The 18,816-nt window shown below is 47.5% G+C and overlaps 2 protein-coding genes across 5 annotated transcripts; both read right to left on the reverse strand.

Annotated features, from left to right (window-relative positions):
- Positions 1–339: 339 nt before the first annotated feature.
- SLC10A3 (solute carrier family 10 member 3) lies at positions 340–12,580 on the reverse strand. 4 transcript variants are annotated; one of them, XM_074200897.1, is made up of 2 exons: positions 12,510–12,580; positions 340–3,229 (listed from the first exon to the last, which is right to left on the reverse strand). In XM_074200897.1, exon 2 carries the CDS (start codon positions 3,099–3,101, stop codon positions 1,695–1,697), a length of 1,407 nt encoding a protein of 468 aa, XP_074056998.1. In that variant the 5' UTR covers positions 3,102–3,229; positions 12,510–12,580; the 3' UTR covers positions 340–1,694. The 4 variants fall into 4 exon arrangements, with proteins under 4 accessions (XP_074056998.1, XP_074056994.1, XP_074056995.1 ...); XM_074200893.1 differs by lacking the exon at positions 12,510–12,580 and adding an exon at positions 9,555–9,653; XM_074200894.1 differs by lacking the exon at positions 12,510–12,580 and adding an exon at positions 8,887–9,294.
- Positions 12,581–12,708: 128 nt separating this feature from the next.
- Positions 12,709–14,304, reverse strand: LOC141497992 (mortality factor 4-like protein 1). The gene has a single exon (XM_074200898.1). It carries the CDS (start codon positions 13,790–13,792, stop codon positions 12,710–12,712), a length of 1,083 nt encoding a protein of 360 aa, XP_074056999.1. The 5' UTR covers positions 13,793–14,304; the 3' UTR covers position 12,709.
- Positions 14,305–18,816: the final 4,512 nt, after the last annotated feature.

An 18,816-nucleotide genomic window follows, 5' to 3' on the forward strand; every position in this document is an offset into this window, starting at 1 on the left:
GAGCTTGGACAGACAGAGAGAGAATGGAGGATGGAAGGGCCTAGTATGAGCTTCTGACTGGATGACTAAACAACATTTGCATATTGCACTTTTAGGGTGTCAAAAGTGTTATTATTAGCCCTGTCCTACTGATGAGGAAACTGAGGCCTAGAGAGATTTTAAGTTACTTTGCCCAGGTTCAAATTGCTAGTGTCTGAGATAAGACCCAAACCTAACACTGTTCACTGAATCACCTGAGAAGACAAGCAAGTTGGAGACTGTACTGCCGAAGCAGGTCTCCCCAGCTGCGGTTACTAATGTTTCCCCTCAGCACTCCCTTGCTGTGAGTATTATTGTGGGTTATGTCTAAAATTGGTTGAGTCAATCAGGTTCAAAGGGGTTTGCTTATTTCAAATACAATGAGCTCTCATAAGCCAGAAAAATCCAATGAAAACAACTTTAATTGGAGTTTAAAAACAAATAATACAAGAACAAATGGATGCAAAACACAACTCCCCTTCCAGTCAGAAACTGAAGGAAGAACAACCAGCCAGTCTTCCAGATGGGCTGGGATGGGCTGGACTGGACTGAGTGGTGGAAATAGGAGGGCCAACTGTGGCCACCACAGTTGTAATCTCATTCCAGGAACCTGCCCACGTTCCCACTACACCACAGGGATGGAGAGGGGGGCTTGGATCCCAGTTTTGTGCAGAGGCAGCCCCATCCCCTCCCACCACTCCACAGAATGCCATCTGCTACCACCAAACCTTACATCAATGAACCACTCTGGCACAAAAGGTTCAAGGAATTATTGGGAGTGGCATCAGCTGATTGTTCAGCTCATGTCCACCATCTCTGTCCCAGAGGTAGGACACAAAGCCACACAGACACACAAGTGCACGCACAGACACAGACACTCATGGATAGTCCAACCCTGCCCTGCTGGATAATTGTCATTTTATACCTCTTCTTAACCCCCCCCAATTACTTACCCCACCTCCTTACAATTACTGAAGAAAAGAGAAGGACAGGGCAGGTGGGGTTTATGGTGCCCTTACCCTAAAAAATGACCAGGTGACCCTACTGTTCCATCCATAAGGAATGCGAGGAAAACACAGAAGTAATGAAGACAATGCCAACTGCCTCGACTCACTCTGAAAATAAATCAAAGCCTTCCTTCCTTAGGGCAGCAAAGTCATGGGGTATTGGGCTTCCTTTATCACAGGGAGGGGGCCCCATACACTGCCTTTAGAGGAGATGGCTGGGCCTGGGATATGTCAAATAAAGTAGAACCAAATCAGTGAACTGTGAGAAGTGGTGGAACATGAACCAGCCTGGGACTCTGGGTGACCCCAAAAGGCCAGGTTTGTGTGCTGGAAACTTCAGTTGTGAGCCAATGTGTGTCACCTCACCCTTGCCCCCCATGCCTGGGCTTCCCTCCCCTCCCCTCATCCTCTCCCAAATGCAAAATAGGAAAAAATTGTCATCGCCCGGAACTTTCTTCTTTCTCTTTATTCCAATGTATTTGCCTGATGGAGCTCTTCTTCCTACCCGCCTGCCCCCTTTTCCTTGGCACCGAAGGCCATGGTTGGCAGGAGTATAAAAACACTGGTTAAAAAAATTAAGCCCAGACTTTGGGGGCATAGTGCATAGAGACTGAAGGCCTTTGGTATCTGAAAACTCCTGATAAGGGCTGGAAGAGGGAGGGAGGAGCTTTAGGTGACAGAGTAGAGGCTGTTGTAGGCTAAGTGACCGATGACGAGGGCCAGCATCTCAGAGGTGCTGCTGAGGGCCACAATAAAGGGAGCCTGGGAGGCCTGATCAGCCTGCAGGTGACGGAAGGACAACTGAAGCACAGCGAGGGCTAGCAGGCTGTTCTGTACACCCACCTCAAAGCTGACTGTCCGCTGGTGGGGTATGGAAAGCTTGAGGCAAGCAGCAAGAGCATGGCCCACTAGGAGGCCGGCCAGGGGCACCGTGAGCCCTGCGAGCACAATCGGAAGCCTGACGTCAGCCAGGATGAAGGCCCCCATTCGGCAGGCCAGAAAGAGCCCCCCTAGGATTAGGATGATGCTAAAAGGCTTGATGACCTTGAGCAGGATCCTGGAGACCCTGGGCATTTTATACTTGATTATCATGCCAGCGGAGATGGGGATGGCAATGAAGAGCAAGGTCAGGAGGATCTTTGAGAAAGGAATGTACAGGGTCTCGTGGACACTGAGGAGGCGGCCATAGATAGCTGAGGACAATGGCATGAAGCCGGTGGCTGCCACTGTGGAGATCAGTGTCATGGAGATGGCCAGAGTCACATCTCCTCCAAGGAGCAGACTAAAAAGGTAGCTTCCTCCCCCACCTGGTGTGGAACAGGTGATGATGAGTCCCAGGGCCAAGGCCTTGGGCAGAGTGAAGACCTTGGCCATCAAAAAACCGTAGAGGGGCATAAGTAGGAACTGACCCACGATACCCAGCAGCACAGGGTGGGGGCTCTTCACCAACCCTTTCAAGCCCTCTAGCTCCACCTTACAGCCAAATGCACACTTGTTGACAAAGACGAATGGAAGTAACATGTAGAGCACTGGGCTCTCAGAGAAGCGACCTAATCCACCCTGGTGGGCAGCAGCATCATCTTCCACGGGAGATACTTTAATGAGAAAATCTTGCCGCTCCTCGATCAACATAGGGGGGACCTTCTGGAAGTCGAGGAGTTGAATGTGCAGTGGCGCCAGTCCTGCCAGGCCAGATTGGATGTTCACCACAAAGTGGCTATTATCCCAGCTTGGAGCAGTGACATTCTCAATACTTAGTACTTCTGTGTCCAGAGAGGTGACACTCAGCATAGGCCCAAATGCTGTCCTGTTGTTCTGGCCTGGGTAACAACTGGAGATCACAATGATCCCTTTGGTTTTCTCAGGGAACTCAAATTCCATGACCGAGTCTTCCCCAATGCTTAGATAGCTGCTGCTTGGGGATGGGGTCTTGGAGTCTGGGTCTCCTTGAGCCCCCCAGAGTAGGCTGGCAAGTAAGATGGCACACCAGAGCATGTGTACAGGAGATGAGCAGATGTGATCCCATCCAATGCCAGTGCTTTCCCTGCTTCTGTCATTCCTGCTGCCTAATGCCATTTCCGCTCAAGGACATGGGTGGGGAGAGAAGGGAGGGTCAACTCAGTCCCGTGGGGCTCAGCAGTGTCTCCTCACCAATACCATTGGTTGGTTCCTGGATGGCTCTGTGGCAGTGGATAATTTCCTGCCTAGGGAGAGAAGAGATGGATAAATGTGAGAATGGCAGGGAGCCTGGGTTGTAGTACCATGGAAGAGGACCAGGCTGGGGAAGCTTCTTTCATTGTAGATATCAGCTTCCAGACCTTTGAGAACAGTGCCACTGAACCCTCGGAACTGAGTGGGTAGCAGCTATCCCACTCCCAATCCAGAGGAGTTACATCTGGGACTCAGACCATTCTCTTAGGCCATTTCCCCACCTTGTCGGCTTCTTTATTCTATCCCCCTCCCCAACCTCAAGGAGGGCATCATCATTTTCAGCCACAGGATCCTATTGCTAGAGTTTGAGAAGACAGTTCTGACTTCAGAATGCTCTGGTGTCATTCTGATGGCCGTGCCCCCGGGCCCAGGGCAGAGAGAAGGAAGTGTCCTCCCCTCCCCCCTTTGCCTAGGGAAGACCAGTAGTCATCATCACCATCCTTTTTCTTCTGGACCTAGGGTACTGTGCTAAACTGTACTTAATAGCTGTGTGACATGATAACAATGAAGGGGGATGGAAAGATCAGTCTAACCAGGGGCTAGAACGCATGTTGGAGAAATGGTGGCAGACAAAACTGGAAAGTTGGACATGGATTACAGAAGGTCTGGAATGCCAAACTGAAGCCTAGCCCAAACTCTAACTCGACCACAGGGAGCCACTGAGGTTTCTAGTCTATGCTTATTGCCTATGTAAATGACTAAAGTGATCTGTGACAGTTTCTTCATGTGTAAAGAAGGTGGTTGGACCAGACGACTTTTATGGTTCCTTCCAACGTTAAATCTGTGCATTTTGGACCTTGGTCATGATGCATGCTAAAATTCATACTGGTCAAATTCATACATGACATACCCACTCTGGCCATGTACTTCTCTGCTGGGATTAGAAAGTGGTGGTTCGGGGCGGCTAGGTGGCGTAGTGGATAAAGCACCGACTTTGGAGTCAGGAGTACCTGGGTTCAAATCTGGTCTCAGACACTTAATAATTACCTAGCTGTGTGGCCTTGGGCAAATCACTTAACCCCATTTGCCTTGTAAAAAAAAAAGAAAGTGGTGGCTCCCTTGAAGATCTAAAAGCCTTAAATTTGGGCTGGGGCAAAAAGATAAGCCCAGGTCCTTAGGTTGTTGTCACATTACTCACCCCAATTGCCAGCCCAAGAAAAGGAAGAGTTTCTTATTCCTTTGCCTCAGCAGTTCTGTTAAATGATGAGAACCTGAAAATGGCAAGCAGCTATTCATATGACATGACTCTGGGGACTTGGGGAAGTAGGGCTTCGAAAAGCTTTCCTATCAAGTCAGGTATGTTGGTGACAGCACCCTTTTGACACTTGGATTTATTCATCGGGTTCTTGAGCTCACAGGGTTCAAACTATCTCAAACTATTTCTGATACCTGGGTTTCTGCCTTCCAGATAGCCAGTTTTTCCTTCCTAGGATCAAAGACATTAGATCAAATAAGAACCTAAAGAGATCATCTATATGCAGAAGAGATGAGAAAACAAACCTCTCTTTTCATGGGTATGGAAGGGCTATGCATTATCATGATGTTGGTATGGGCACATTTGAAGAAGCAAGTGAAGTAAAAATTAACAGCTTTAATACCAATTTCTAAAGAGCTATCCATTTATGGATGGAGTCAAAATGGCAAATTAGAGGCAGCAAACTCTCCCAAACGTTTCCTTCCAGATAACTTTAAAATGTCAAATCAAGTTTTAGAGCGGCAGAGCCATCAAAAGGTCAAGATGAGATATTTTTCTATCTTAAGACAACTTAGCAAGAAAGGTCTGTGATATACCAAGGTGGGAGTCAGCCTAGACAGTATGAATCTGCAACATACAGGGTGTGCCTTGGAGGCAGCCCCAGCACTAGCAACATGGGAGCTCACAGCCCAGAGCCAGACAGACAATTGGTCAGGATTACAGGGGACCCTTTGCTGGCACTGGGTGCAGCTGATTGGCAATTCTAATGCCCATACAAAGTTCAAAGGAGGAAAGGAGAGCTGGGGATCAGTCAGAAGGGAATAGAAATGCTGGGCACAGTTGTAGGGCAGACAGGAATGCTAGTACCTAGGGCTGTAGGAGAAAAGGGCACTTTCCCCGAGTAAAGACCAGAGTACAGCTCAGAAGAGCAATGACTAGATTTTAGATTCAAACTCCTGTCCTCCTAACTCCAAGGCCAGGGCTTTATCCATTGCGCCACCTAGCTGCCTTAAATTCAGAGAATAAACTAGAAATTGAAAGAAATCTATGAAAGCAATCCCAAAATGAAAATTCCAAGGAATTATATTAGAGTCAAAGTCCAGAGTGACTTTGGAGAAAATACTGCAAGCAGAAACAAATAACTCAAATATCAAGGAGGCACAGTCAGAATCACACAAGATTTAGAGGCTTCCACATTAATGGGATGGAGGACTTGGAAGATGATATTCCAGAAGGCAAAGGAACTGAGATTACCCAGTAAATTTGAGTATGCACCTTTGGGGAAAAATGAAAATTTAATGAAATAGAGGACTTTGAAGCATTTCTGAAAAAAAGATCAGAGTTAAACAGAAAATCTGACATTCAAACAGGACTGAAGAGAAAAACATGAAAGGGAAATCATGAGACTTAATAAAGTTACATTCCTATGGAAGGATAGTGAGTATAATTCCTAAGAACTTTATCATTATTAGGAAAGTTAGAGAGCACAGTTGTGAGAGGATTATGATGAGATGATCAAAAAAAAAGATGGGATGAGAAAAATGGATGTACTGGGAGAAGGGGTAAGGGAGAGGTAGAGTGGGAGAAATCACCTCACATAAAAGAGGTACACAAGGTAGAGCTTTTACAGCGGAGGGGAAAATGGTAGGGGGCAAATCTTGCTCTCATCATAATTGGTTCAAAGAGGGAAGAAGACACACCTACACACACACAGACACACACACCCCTCAGGTTGGGTACAGAAATCTATATTACCCAACAGGTTAATAGGAGTAGAAAGGGATAAAAGAGAAATGGGGGGGGATTATAAATGCAAAGGCAGATTGTGGGAGATTAGAAACAAAATAGACTTTTGAGGGGGGGAGAAGATAAAAAGAGAGAGAATGGTAGATGGAGAGAGGGACATAGTAATTCCCAACTGTGAATGTGGATGAGGAGCTCACCCATAAAGCAGACAGAAAGAAGAATGGATTAGAAACCAGAATCCAACAATGTTATTACAAGAAACACACTTGAAACAAAAAGACACGTTTAGAATTAACATACAGAGATGAAATAGACTCTACTATGCTTCAGCTTATATAATGAAAGGCAGGGGTAGTAATCATATCAGACAAAGCAAAAGCAAAATTAGACCAAATTTAAAAGATAATGAAGGAAATTACATTTTGATAAAAGGTACCATAGCCAATGAAGACATTTTTACAGAAAGTTTCTGTGATAAAGGCCTGTTCTCAAATATATAGGGAACTGGATCAAATTTATAAAAATAAGAACCTTTGCCCAATTAAAAAAATTGTCAAGGAATAAGAACAGTTTTCAGAAGAATACATCAAAGCTAGCTAGAATCACATGAAAAAAATCACTACTAATTTGGTGAAAGGTAAATTAAATCAACTCTGAGGTACCATCTCATACTTAACAGAAATTTCAAATGCTGGAAGGGATAAGGGAAAATGGGTACAGTAAAATGAACTGTTGTGGAGTTGTGAACTGGTTCATTCATTCCAGAGAATAAATTTGGATTTTGCCAAAAGGGCTATAAAACTGTACACTGAGCAATATCACTAGGTCTGTACACTAAGGTCAAAGAAAAAGGGAAAAGAATTTATAAGTAAAAAAATACTTAGTGTAACTTTTTGAAGTGACAAAGAGTTAAGAATTTGGGGGATGCCCATCAATTGGGCAAACAAGTTGTAGTATATAACTGGGATGGAGAACAATCTGTTATTGTATAAGAAATGACAAAGAGGGGGTGGTTTTAGAAAAATATGTGAACTGATATAAATCAAGTCAGCAGAAGCAGGAGATCTTTAACAATATTGCAATAATGACCGACTATGAAAGACTAAGGGAATCTAGACAAATGCAATGATTTAAGACCATTTCCGAGGACTCATGATGAAAAATATCCACTTCCAGAAAAAGAATGAATGAACTTTGAAGTATTGTTTTATTTTTTCCTAATGTTTTTGCATGATTTCACTGATATATATTGATATAATTGATATACATTGGTATATTTAATATATTGCTTGCGTTTTCAGTGGGGGGGATGAAAGGGAAGGAGAGAATTTGAAACTCAAACTTTTTATAAAATGTTTAAAAAAAATTAAAAATTTTAAATAAAAAGAACCAAAAAAAAGCTATCCATTGCAATCCCTGCCTTCACCTCCAATTTACAGGGGAGAAAATGATGAGCAGAATATAAAAAGGATTTATCCTTTTTTTTGCCAGTAAACTTACTTTATATGTTTTTAAATATTCCATTTTTTCCAGTTACATGCAAAAACAATTTTCAATGTTCATTTTTAATACTTTGAGTTCCAAATTCTCCCTGCCAAGCAATCTCATATAGGTTATGCATGTGTGGTCCTGCAAAACATTTCTAAAATAGTCACACTGTCAAAGAAAAAAACCCTTCAAGAAAAATAAACTAACAAAAAAGTCTGTTTTCAGACACCCACATCAGTTCTTTATCTGGGGATGGAGAGCATTTTTCTTTTTGCAAGGCAAATGGGGTTAAGTGGCTTGCCCAAGGCCACACAGCTAGGTAATTATTAAGTGTCTGAGACAGGATTTGAACTCAGGTACTCCTGACTCCAGGGCTGGTGCTGTATTCACTGTGCCACCTAGCTGCCCTCATCATAAGTTCTTCAGAGTTGTTTTGGATCACTGTATTGCTGAGAAAAGTGAAGTCATTCACAACTGATCATTTTGCAATATTGCTATTACTTTGCATCAACTCATGTAAGTCTTTCTAGGATTTTCTGAGAACCCTTCTACTCATCATAGGAAAAGAATATTTCATCATCCTCACATACCTCATTTTGTTCCGCCATTTGCCAATCGATGGGCATCCCTTTTATGGTCAAATGTTTGCCAGCAGACAAGAGCTGCTCTAACTATTCTTGTATATAGGTCTTTTTCTTTTCTTTTTGGATGCAAATCGAGTCGTGATATTAGTAGGTGAAAAGGTATGCATGGTAAAAAGGATTAAGACAGGTAGTGCCTTCTGACAGGCTTGCACTTGAACCCAGAACCTCTGACCTTGTTTTTAGCATTTTGCTGGGCAAAAGTAGACATGGAATACCTGGGATGGGTCATTGCCCCCGGGGCTCCCATAGGACCCCCTTCTCCAACAAAATGTGGCAAGTCCAGAAACTGCAGAGGGAGATTTGAACTTCATTTATCTTTTCCATACTATAACCCCATCAGAAAGAACTAGAAGAAAGGGAATGATGCAATAAAGGGGCAAAAGGTGTGTTAATAGTAGGCTGATCACAGCGGGGTGGCCTCATTAATTTTCTCTGGCCCAGATGGTGAAACAGGGCAAGGCCACAGTTTTGAAATAGACACATCCCTCTTGCACAATTGGCCCAGTGGCAGAAGGAGACAAAAGACAAGAATCATGAGGTTCCACACCCCTCCCCACCAAGCTTCAGGTCCTTTTACCTTAGGGCTGCATTTCAGGAGAGAAGGCCGAGCCAGGTGACTTGAGGAGTACTTGACCCAAGGGATCCTGGGCAGCAGGTTAAGGGCAGGGGGTGGCAGTTAAGCCGGAAGAAGTTTCCCCCGAGGAGCCAGAAGACGAGTAGGAAGGGAAGTGGTTTTCTTTGGAGGTTTCTCAAGACCACGAAGGAGATGTGCCACCCCCCCCCCCATATCACCGGGCTTGGAGAGGAAACTTTGGATCCCTGAGGGGTGGATGTGGGAAGACGAGAAGGAGAGCGGGCGCAGCAAGGGCCAAGCCAAAGCCCTGGGGGCTGGCCAGCGCGCACCCCTTTTCGCCTGATTGCGCGCAGTGGGCACGGGCACCAGCCCTGCCCGGAGCCTATGCCCAGTCACTGCCCAGGGGGCCACTCAGGGGGCCACCTAGCGGGGCACCTAGCTGGGGGAGCCAGACCCAGGCTTGCTCGGAGGCCCTGGCACAGGGGAACCGACAGGGGGCGCCGCCGGGGGGGGGCACCGCAGCGCGACTGCCCCCGGGATGGGGGGGAAGGAGGGCCCGGCCAGCGCAGAGCCCGCCCGGGGAAGCCGAGGCACGGCCTCGGCCGCGGGGCGGAGGATGGCGAGGCCAAGGCCTCTGAGGCCGGGCCGGCCGCCTGGCGCCGCACTCTCACCTGAGATCCTGGCAGAGGCTCCGGGCGGCGGCCGGAGGGCGCAGCCGAGCCGAGCCGAGTGAGGCACCCCGCCCCCCCCTGCCCCGCGCCAAGCCGCCCCGCGTCTTGGGCTCCGGAGCTGCCTAGCGCCCGGCCCGGCCCGCCCCGCCCCGGCCGGGCCCGCCCACGGAGCCGGGCCCGCCCCCGGCCCGCCCTCCGGCGCCTGCTCGGCTCCACCGGCCAGGAACTAGGAGACTCCGAACGGGCCCGGGAGGAAGGAGGGGGGCGGGCCTTCCGGTCGGGAGGCCGCGGCATCGGCAACCAACCAGGGCGGCGCACGGGGCGAAACTCGGCGTCCGATTGGTCGAGTCCCGGAGAGGACCGGCCGAGCGGTCGAGGGGCGGCCCAGCCGCTTCCCGCGCAGTCCCTGCTTCCGGGTCGCCGCGGCTGGGGCGGCGCCTCAGAGGAAACTCCGAGACACGAGAAGGCCGAGAGACGCGGGTAGGAGAACGGCCCGATCAGCCCGCAGCTCACTCCACTCCAGCCTCACCCCGGGCCTGGCCTCGGAAGTCGTAGAGGGAAGGCCCGAGGCCGGCCCGATACGCCGGTGCCAGGAAAGGCCGAATCAGTGGTACAGCCCAACAGCGCCTCCGCCCAGGCAGCCTTTAAGGTGGCATGTTACTACCACAAGCCCCTCCTTCTAGGCATCTCCCGGCCCCAGGGGCGCTGGAAATCAGCCCCCCTACATTCACCCATCCCCTGAATTGCCCCTATTCTCCGGCCATCCCTCTTTGTTTTATTGGAGTGGGTGGGTGCCAATCTCAAGTGAGGCGGTAGGAAACCGAGGTCACCGACTTGCCCCGGGTGTCCCCGGAATGAAGCCTCAGACGAAGCCCTTTCCCCACGCCCCCTGCGAGCCTAGCTGCCTGGCCTACCTGCCTTCCTTTGCTCGCCTTGCTCTCCCCTTTGTTTCACGACCCTTTCCATTAGCACTTCGACTCTTTCCATCCCTCAGGAATGGGACCCTGACCTCCAGCCGGCATTGGGCCCTCTGAGTTAGCAAGGACTCACCATGGGGTGCAAGAAATTTGTCCAGGACAGATGGAGAACATCACCAAAACCAATCTAGATGATTTCGATTACATTAAATTAAAAAGCTTTTGCACAGACAAAACCACTGTAACCAAGATCAAAAGAAATGGAGTAAATTGGGAAACAATCTTCACAACTAATGTTTCTGACAAAGGACTCATTTCTAAAGTATACAGAGAACTGAGTCGTTTTTATATAAAAGCCATTCCCCAATTGACAAATGGACAAAGGATATGCAAAGGCAATTTACACATGAGGAGATCAAAGCAATCTGTAGTCACATGAAAGATTGCTCTAAATCATGACTTATTAGAGAAAGGCAAATTAAAGCTTCTCTGAGGTATCACCTCACATCTCTCAGATTGACCAATATGACCAGAAAAAATAATGATAATTGTTGGAAGGGATGTAGGAAATTTGGGACACTATTACACTCTTGGTGAAGCTGTGAACTCATCCAACCCTTCTGGAGAGTAATTTGGAACTACACCCAAAGGGCAACAAAAATGTGCATACCCTTTGACCCAGCAATGCCACTACTGGGTCTATACCCTGAAGAGATAATGAAAAAGGGTAAAAACATCACTTGTACACAAATATTCATAGCGGCCCTGTTTATGGTAGCAAAAAATTGAAAATTAAGTGAATGTCCTTCAATTGGGGAATGGCTTGCCAAACTATGGTCTATGTATGCCATGGACACTATTATTCTATTAGAAACCAGGAGGGATAGTAACTCAGGGAAGCCTGGAGGGATTTGCATGAACTGATGCTGAGTGAGAGAAGCAGAACCAGAAAAACACTACACCCTAACAGCAACAAGGGTTTGATGATCAACCTTGATGGACTTGCTCATTCCATCAGTGCAACAATCAGGAACAATTTTGGGCTGTCTGCAATAGAGAATGCCATCTGTATCCAGATACAGAACCGTGGAGTTTGAACAAAGTTCAAGGACTCTTACCTTTAATTTACAAAAAAAAAAAACAAAAAACCAGACACCTTTTTGTCTGGTCTGATCTTGTTATCTCTTATACTTTTTTGTTTCTTCCTTAAGGATATGATTTCTCTCCCATCACACTCAATTTCGATTAATGTACAACATGGAAACAAAGTAAAGACTGACAGATTGCTTTCCATGGGTGGGTGGGGGTGGAGGGTGGGAAGTAAGATTGGGGAAAAATTGTAAAACTCAAATAAAATATTTTAAAAAAATCTGAAACTAAGAATTACCAAAATGTGACAAAAAACACCATAAAAGCATATGCTATTGGAAAAATGGTACAATACTATTGCTTGACATAAGGATGCCATAAACCTTCAGTTTGTAAAAAATGTATTGTCTGTGGAGCTTAATAAAACAAGACATGTCTATTTAGAAGTTATACAGCATAGGCTCAGCTAGGTGGCACAGTGGCTAGAGTATGGCTCTACAGTCTGGAGTACCTGAGTTCAAATCCCACCTCAGGCACTTAATAATTGCCTAGCTGTGTAGCCTTGGGCAAGCCATTTAACCCTGTCTGCCTTGCAAAAAGCCCCCAAAAAACAACAACAACAACAAAAAAACAAAAAACGAGAGTATGTCTATCTTAGCACCAAAATCCCTATCCCGATCACCACAGAAAACAGCCCAACCCTGGTTCCGGAACTGGCCGTGTGCAATGCAACCCCTTGTGGGGAAACAGAGAAGTCACGTTTCAAGAAGATTAGGATGACTGGGCCCTACATATATCGCCTCTCCCAGGCCCTCCCAACCAATGATGGTCTTGAGTCAGTGAGCATTAACACAGGGGCAGAGGTGGAAGCCCGCTGAGCAGCCAGAAGCCAGTTGCTGATGTGGATCCCAACTGGCCAGGTCACCCACCCCACAAACTAGGAGCCAACCTTTGGGTCGAGTCAAAAAGGGCTTTCTTCAGGGGAAGCAGTCAACAGGAAACTGAGAGGAAAACAAGGACCCAGAACAAACAAGCATCAGGCCAAAAGGAATCTTCTTTGTCACATCCAGGCCAATAAGCTGCCGCCCCACCACCGATTGGCAGAGATTGCCAAGGTTTCAGTTTCCTTTCTGCCTGCTCTTGGAAGAATCAATTAGCTCCGTGCTCAGTGGAGGCCTGAAACAGCAGAGCAGGGTCGCTGGCAAAATATTTCAGGAAATCGTGCAAAGGGTTGAGCAGCATCTGCAGACTGTCACCGCTCAGGGGAGCGCAGGCAAGCATGGGCCCCAGCTGTGGGAAGAGGCGCAGCAGGTGGGCACCCCCGTGGATGTCAGATATGGGGGCCTGGGCATAGCGGGCCTGGATCTTCCGGTGCTGCAGCTTCTCCACCTGGTAGAGGAGCTGAGAGCCCAGTACCATGTCAAAGAACTCTTGGAGGGTGGCCACCACGTCGGCAACGGCGTAGGCCTCCAAGGTAGGGGTGCAATTTTGCTGAGCGGCAACATATTCTGCCAAGATGGTACTCACTGGCTTCTTGGCAGGCAGGGTGAAAAGCTTCTTATTTACAGTCACCTGCTTGCAGTCTTGCAGGAGCAGAAGCTTCAGGGCCTTGGGTAAGTGGATCTGGACTTCATTGAGCTTACCGAGGCACCTGTGTTCAGGCTCTTTGGAAGTTCCCCATTGCCATCTGGAACCATAAGACCTGCATTTTTGCTTGTATTTTCTGGGCCCCTGCACTTCTGCAGCCCCAGAAGAGGGAGCTTCCCCTTGGCCACCCTGGGCGCTAGCGCCCAGGAACTCCCCCATAGCAGCCCCTTGGCAGCCAGCTTGGAGGGCGGTATCACTATCCTTCTGCCGGTGCATGGTGATGTAGCGGAGGACCTGACCCTCCTGAAGCCACATATACACCGATTCAGGAGCTGCTGGGCAGCGAGGCTCCGAAGAGAGCACCTTGGTGCTGGTGCTGGTGCTGGTGCTGGTGCTGGCTTCCTCTGCACCTGGGCCCGGGAACCAGCTGCAGTAGCTCCAGTCGAAAACCTCCCCGGGCTCGGCTAGGTCCAGGTCCCTGCTGTTGCTACTGTAATCAAAGTAGCTGCACCCGGACAGGGTGCTGCTAGGGCCGGGTTCCGGCATGGGGGATGCCTGGGACCCCTCGGGCTCGCCATAGCTCCTAGCCACGCTCTGGGACAGCGTGTCGCAGGTATTCTCAATCGTGTACCGGACCAGGTACATTATCTGCCGGTTCTGCACATTCCCCAAGATGCACTCACCCCTGCGGATCTTCCTCTCACAGAAGGTCAGGGCGGGTTCCTCATTGAGGACAAGAAGCCGGTCCAGGACCACCCTCCTAGGCTGGCAACGTGCCACGGGGAGCACAGTTCCTGAGGCAACTCTGCACGGCTTCTGCTGCCGGACCAGGGCAGGGAGGCGGCTGCAGGCTGGCCGGGCCACTGGCCGGACGGCAGGACGCCTGGACCTCTGGAGCCCTGGCAGCAAGGCCGGAACGCTGGCTCCGGGACCGGAGAGCTGGGAGTCCAGTTGGCCGGCTAGACTGGCGTGTCGGCTGGACCCTCGGCCGCACCGGACCGGGCCCGGCTGGGCGACTGGAAGCCGACTGGACGCTCGGGGAGCCGGACGTCTTGTGAGGGCCAGAGGACCCGGGGCCTGGCTGGTGCCTGGACGCTGCTGCTAGCTGTCTGTGGACTCTGCCTGAGGCAAGCCAAGCACAAGACCCTGCAGCCCTGGCCCTCCCCAGACAGGGGGTGGGGCTCCTGCGGGTTGGTCCGCATTGTCTAGAAATGTAGCCAAACTGTAGCCTATAGACTTTGAGGGCCCGGGAAAAGCTGAGATGGGTGCGGTGGGGGGCGGGGGGCACAGGGGGCCAGATTGAGGACCTCACCCTCCCAGAAAGGGATGTGTGCTGCTCTGCTGAGGCTCCCCAAACCCCCAGCCGCCCCCAGGGTTTCAGTTCATGAGAAACTCTCTGGGGAGGGGGCAGCAACAACTCTAATCCCTGTGGTGGTGGGGGCAGAGTCCACGCAACAGCACATTTTTTTTTTTTTTTTTAGTTTCGGCAAGGCAATGGGGTTAAGTGGCTTGCCCAAGGCCGCACAGCTAGGTCATTTGGAAGGGTCTGAGGCCGGATTTGACCTCAGCTAGTCCTGACTCCCGGGCTGGTGCTCTGTCCACTACACCACCTAGCTACGGCCCAGCACACCATTTTCTTTTTTTTAATTAATTTTTATTAAAGATATTATTTGAGTTTTACAATTCCCCCCCCCCCCCCCCCAGTCTTACTTCCCTCCCCCTACCCTCCCATGGAAAGCAATCTGCTAGTCGTTACTTTGTGTCCATGTTGTACCTTGATCCAAACTGGGTGTGATGAGAGAGAAATCACATTCTTAGAGAAGAGACAAGAATCTAAGAGGTAACAAGATAAGACAATAAGATATCTGTTTTTTCCCTAAATTAAACGGAATAGTCCTTGAACTTTGTTCAAACTCCACAGCACCTTAACTGCATACAGATGGCATTCTCCTTTGCAGACAGCCCAAAATTGCTCCCGATTGTTGCACTGATGGAATGAGCAAGTCCTTTAAGGTTGATCATCACTCTCATGTTGCTGTTAGGGTGTACAGTGTTTTTCTGGCTCTGCTCATCTCACTCAGCATCAGTTCATGCAAATCCCTCCAGGCTTCCCTGAAATCCTGTCCCTCTTTGTTTCTAATAGAACAATAGTATCCCATGACATACATAGACCACAGTTTGCTAAGCCATTCCCCAGTTGAAGGACATTTACTTGATTTCCAATTCTTTGCCACCACAAACAGGGCTGCTATAAATATTTTCGTACAAGTAATATTTTTACTCTTTTCTTCATCTCTTCAGGATATAGACCCAGTAGTGGTATTGCTGGGTCAAAGGGTATGCACATTTTTGTTGGCCTTTGGATGTAGTTCCAAATAGTTCTCCAGAAAGGTTGGATGAGTTCACAGCTCCACCAACAATGTATTAGTGTCCCAGATTTCTCACAACCCTTCCATCAATGATCATTATCCTTCCTGGTCATATTGGCCAATCTGAGAGGTGTGAGGTGGTGCCTCAGAGAAGCTTTAATTTGCCTTTCTCTAAGAATTAAAGATTTGGAGCATTTTTTCATATGGCTATGGATTGCTTTGATCTCCTCATCTGTAAATTGCCTTTGCATATCTTTTGACCATTTGTCAATTGAGGAATGGCTTTTTGTTTTAAAAATAGGACTCAGTTCTCTGTATATTTTAGAAATGAGTCCTTTGTCAGAATCATCAGTTGTAAAGATTGTTTCCCAATTTACTCCATTTCTTTTGATCTTGGTTACAGTGGTTTTATCTGTGCAATAGCTTTTTAACTTAATGTAATCGAAATCATCTAATTGGTTTTTGGTGTTGTTCTCCAACTCTTCCTTAGGGATCATGGGAAATATTATGACAAAGCCCATGTCCTCCTATTGAAATGGACCCAAAAGCAGTAAGACAAATGGAAATGGGGGTAGATTGGAGGTTCCAAAGGCTACTTTTGCTGAGCTTCCCTGATTCTGTGAAGAATCACTATTTGACCCAAAAATGCAGGTCTAAAAGAGAAGAGATTTATTAAGAAGTTGTTACAGGGGTGGCTAGGTGGCACAGTAGATAGAACACTGGCCCTGGAGTCAGGAATACCTGAGTTCAAATCCAGTCTCAGACACTTAATAATTACCTAGGTGTGTGGCCTTGGGCAAGTCACTTAACCCTATTGCCTTGCAAAAATTAAAAAGAAAAAGAAAAAAAGAAGTTGTTACAACACCAATAAAGTGAGAGAGAAGTTAAAAAGACTGATTTTGGGCAGGCCAGAAGTCCAAAAGGAAACAGGGCAGAGCACCAACCAGCATCTCCTTAAATGCCCTCTCAGGGTCCATGGGAAGGGGCAATGTCTTGAGAGTTGTCCAAGTCCTGTATTGGACAGTTTACCTTTTGGGGGAGAGGTCAAGGGTCTCTGATTCTAACCTGGGTGCTCTCAAGATGATGTTTCTGCACCAGCCTAATCTAGCTTACTTTACCAATGAGAACACGGCCAAGGTCAGAGTGGAGGTCAAGGTGGAATGTTTTAACAGAGTGATAGAAGAAACAAGATTTTGCCAATACAAGCAAAAAATTTAACAAATTTCATTTCCAATTAATTTCAATATTCCCTGTTCCCGTGATTCTCTGCATCATATTTTACCCTCAAATTTTTGAGGTCCAGATTCTTTGGGCAAATTGGGCAAATTCTGGAACCTCTTCAGACTTGAGTGTAGCAGTCTCCCCACCAATCCTATCTATCCATCCCATCCAGAGAGGGAATATCCTGCAGATGAAACTCAATTGAAGTAGCATCCAAGCAGTATGGGCAATCAGATAGAGACTGATGTTCGGCCGAGGTCACTAGCTGTAGACCAGTTGCTTGAATCTTACAGGAGACAAATTTGACAAGTTTAAATTGCAAGGACCAAAGAGAAGTAAGAACAATTATAAGTGGAACAACCAAGACACTCGGCAGAGAGAGAAATCAAGAGCTCCAGGAAGATCCCGAGGAAGAGGAGCTCAAGATGGATTGGAGATTTTGCATCCCAAGTCACTACGGAATTCCCCTTTAGAGGCGTTGTTAATATATATGCAGCAAGGTATGTTGGCTGCAGCACAGCATCTGTGAGAGGCAAGGAGATAATCAAGAGCGATACAATTATGTCGAACCACATTAGTTAAAGAGCTCAGTGACTTTTGAATATCAGAGAGGGCGGGAGAGGTCTCAGCAGCAAGGAGTGAAATTATACATGTTAGATTAGAGAGGATGGCCTCATGTTTCAAATGGCCATAGCAGGAGAGTAGATACCCAGCTCCCTTGCATAGGTGCCAGAGGATATTCTCCCAAAGTCTATGTTTGGGACAGGAATATTTGTTACAAGTGTTATTGTAGATATCAACACCAAGTGTGCACTGACCTGGAGACTGGTAGAGCTAGCCTTCAGCCCTCTGAGTTAGCAGGGTCCCACTGAAGACAATCTGTAATGGGTATGGGACCTTAAGGTCAATCAATCACAAAAGAAGATGGCTCCTGCAGGGGCACAAGAGATCCTGTCACCTCGTTCAGGAAAGTCCATATCCTGACTGCTTGTGGGAGGGCTGTGTTACAGGTACCTGGGAGTGGTCCAGGCATACGCTTAGTATTGTAAGGGTATAGGACACAATCTGAAAGGTGTTTTAGTGGGAGTTGAAAACAAATACAGGTCCTTTTGCTGCTGATGCCAGATCCACCCAAAATAACATGAGTGGAGACAAAAGCAAGAGCCTCCCAGACCTTCTCCAGCCCAGAAACACAGGCTGATAAATTTGAGAGGATATAGGTAATAATTATACCAGGGAGATCCAAAGCTGATCTTTGACAAGTGAGCATCCATGTGCCTCTCTGAGGATTCAGGGAGAGTAGGAGTGTGACTCTTAAAGATGATGGTGACACACCCAGCAATCACAAGTCCCATCCTGTCCTATAGAATTTCCAATTTGAACCAGAGCATTGGAATTCCAGTTAAAGTTTGACAGCTCTAAGCCTGGAGAGATAGGAGTGAAAAGACAAAAAATAATTTAGATTTAAGCAAGAACAGTGCAGATGAGGATAAGAATATGATTCAAATAGAACAAAATAGTTGAGTTCTATTTAGTGTAAAGTATCCACTGTCACTTATCTCCAAGGCTCCTCAGGCTGTCTTCTTAAACAAGCACTTCAAGTTTTCCAAGTGGCTCACAAGAATTTGTGATGTCACCCGGACCAGCTGGGGAAGGGACAGGTTTAATTCTGGAAAGGTGTGTCCAGCTAGGGAGACCTTCCAATTTCAATGCTGTTGGGCTAGAGAGAATAACTTGATAGGGTCCTTTCCATCTCACCCCCCAGTGGATCTGTTCCCTGGGCCTTCCAGGGTTTTATGCATACCATATCCCCTGGATGTACAGGAGAGACTTCCCTAGAGCAATCTTCAGGTTTGGGGAGATGCTTGTTAGCATACTCAGAGCTGTTCTGACAGCACCCAGTTGTGTGACAAATTGTGTAGCTAAGTCTTGTTCTGGGTCCACAAAGATATCCAATGTTAGGAATGGTCTGCCATCTAACAGCTCAGAAGGGCTAAGTTTAATATTTTCCCGTGGGGCAATAGGAACTCTCAGCAATCTGACTAGAAGAAGCTTTATCCATACAGGCTTCCTTAGTCT

This window comes from Macrotis lagotis, chromosome X (assembly GCF_037893015.1).
Source record: "Macrotis lagotis isolate mMagLag1 chromosome X, bilby.v1.9.chrom.fasta, whole genome shotgun sequence".
NCBI lineage: Eukaryota > Metazoa > Chordata > Mammalia > Peramelemorphia > Peramelidae > Macrotis > Macrotis lagotis.

Excerpts from the sequence above, each read along its gene's own strand:
- LOC141497992 (XM_074200898.1), bottom strand. The coding sequence starts at position 13,792 with ATGTACCTGGTCCGGTACACGATTGAGAATACCTGCGACACGCTGTCC.
- SLC10A3 (XM_074200897.1), bottom strand. The coding sequence starts at position 3,101 with ATGGCATTAGGCAGCAGGAATGACAGAAGCAGGGAAAGCACTGGCATT.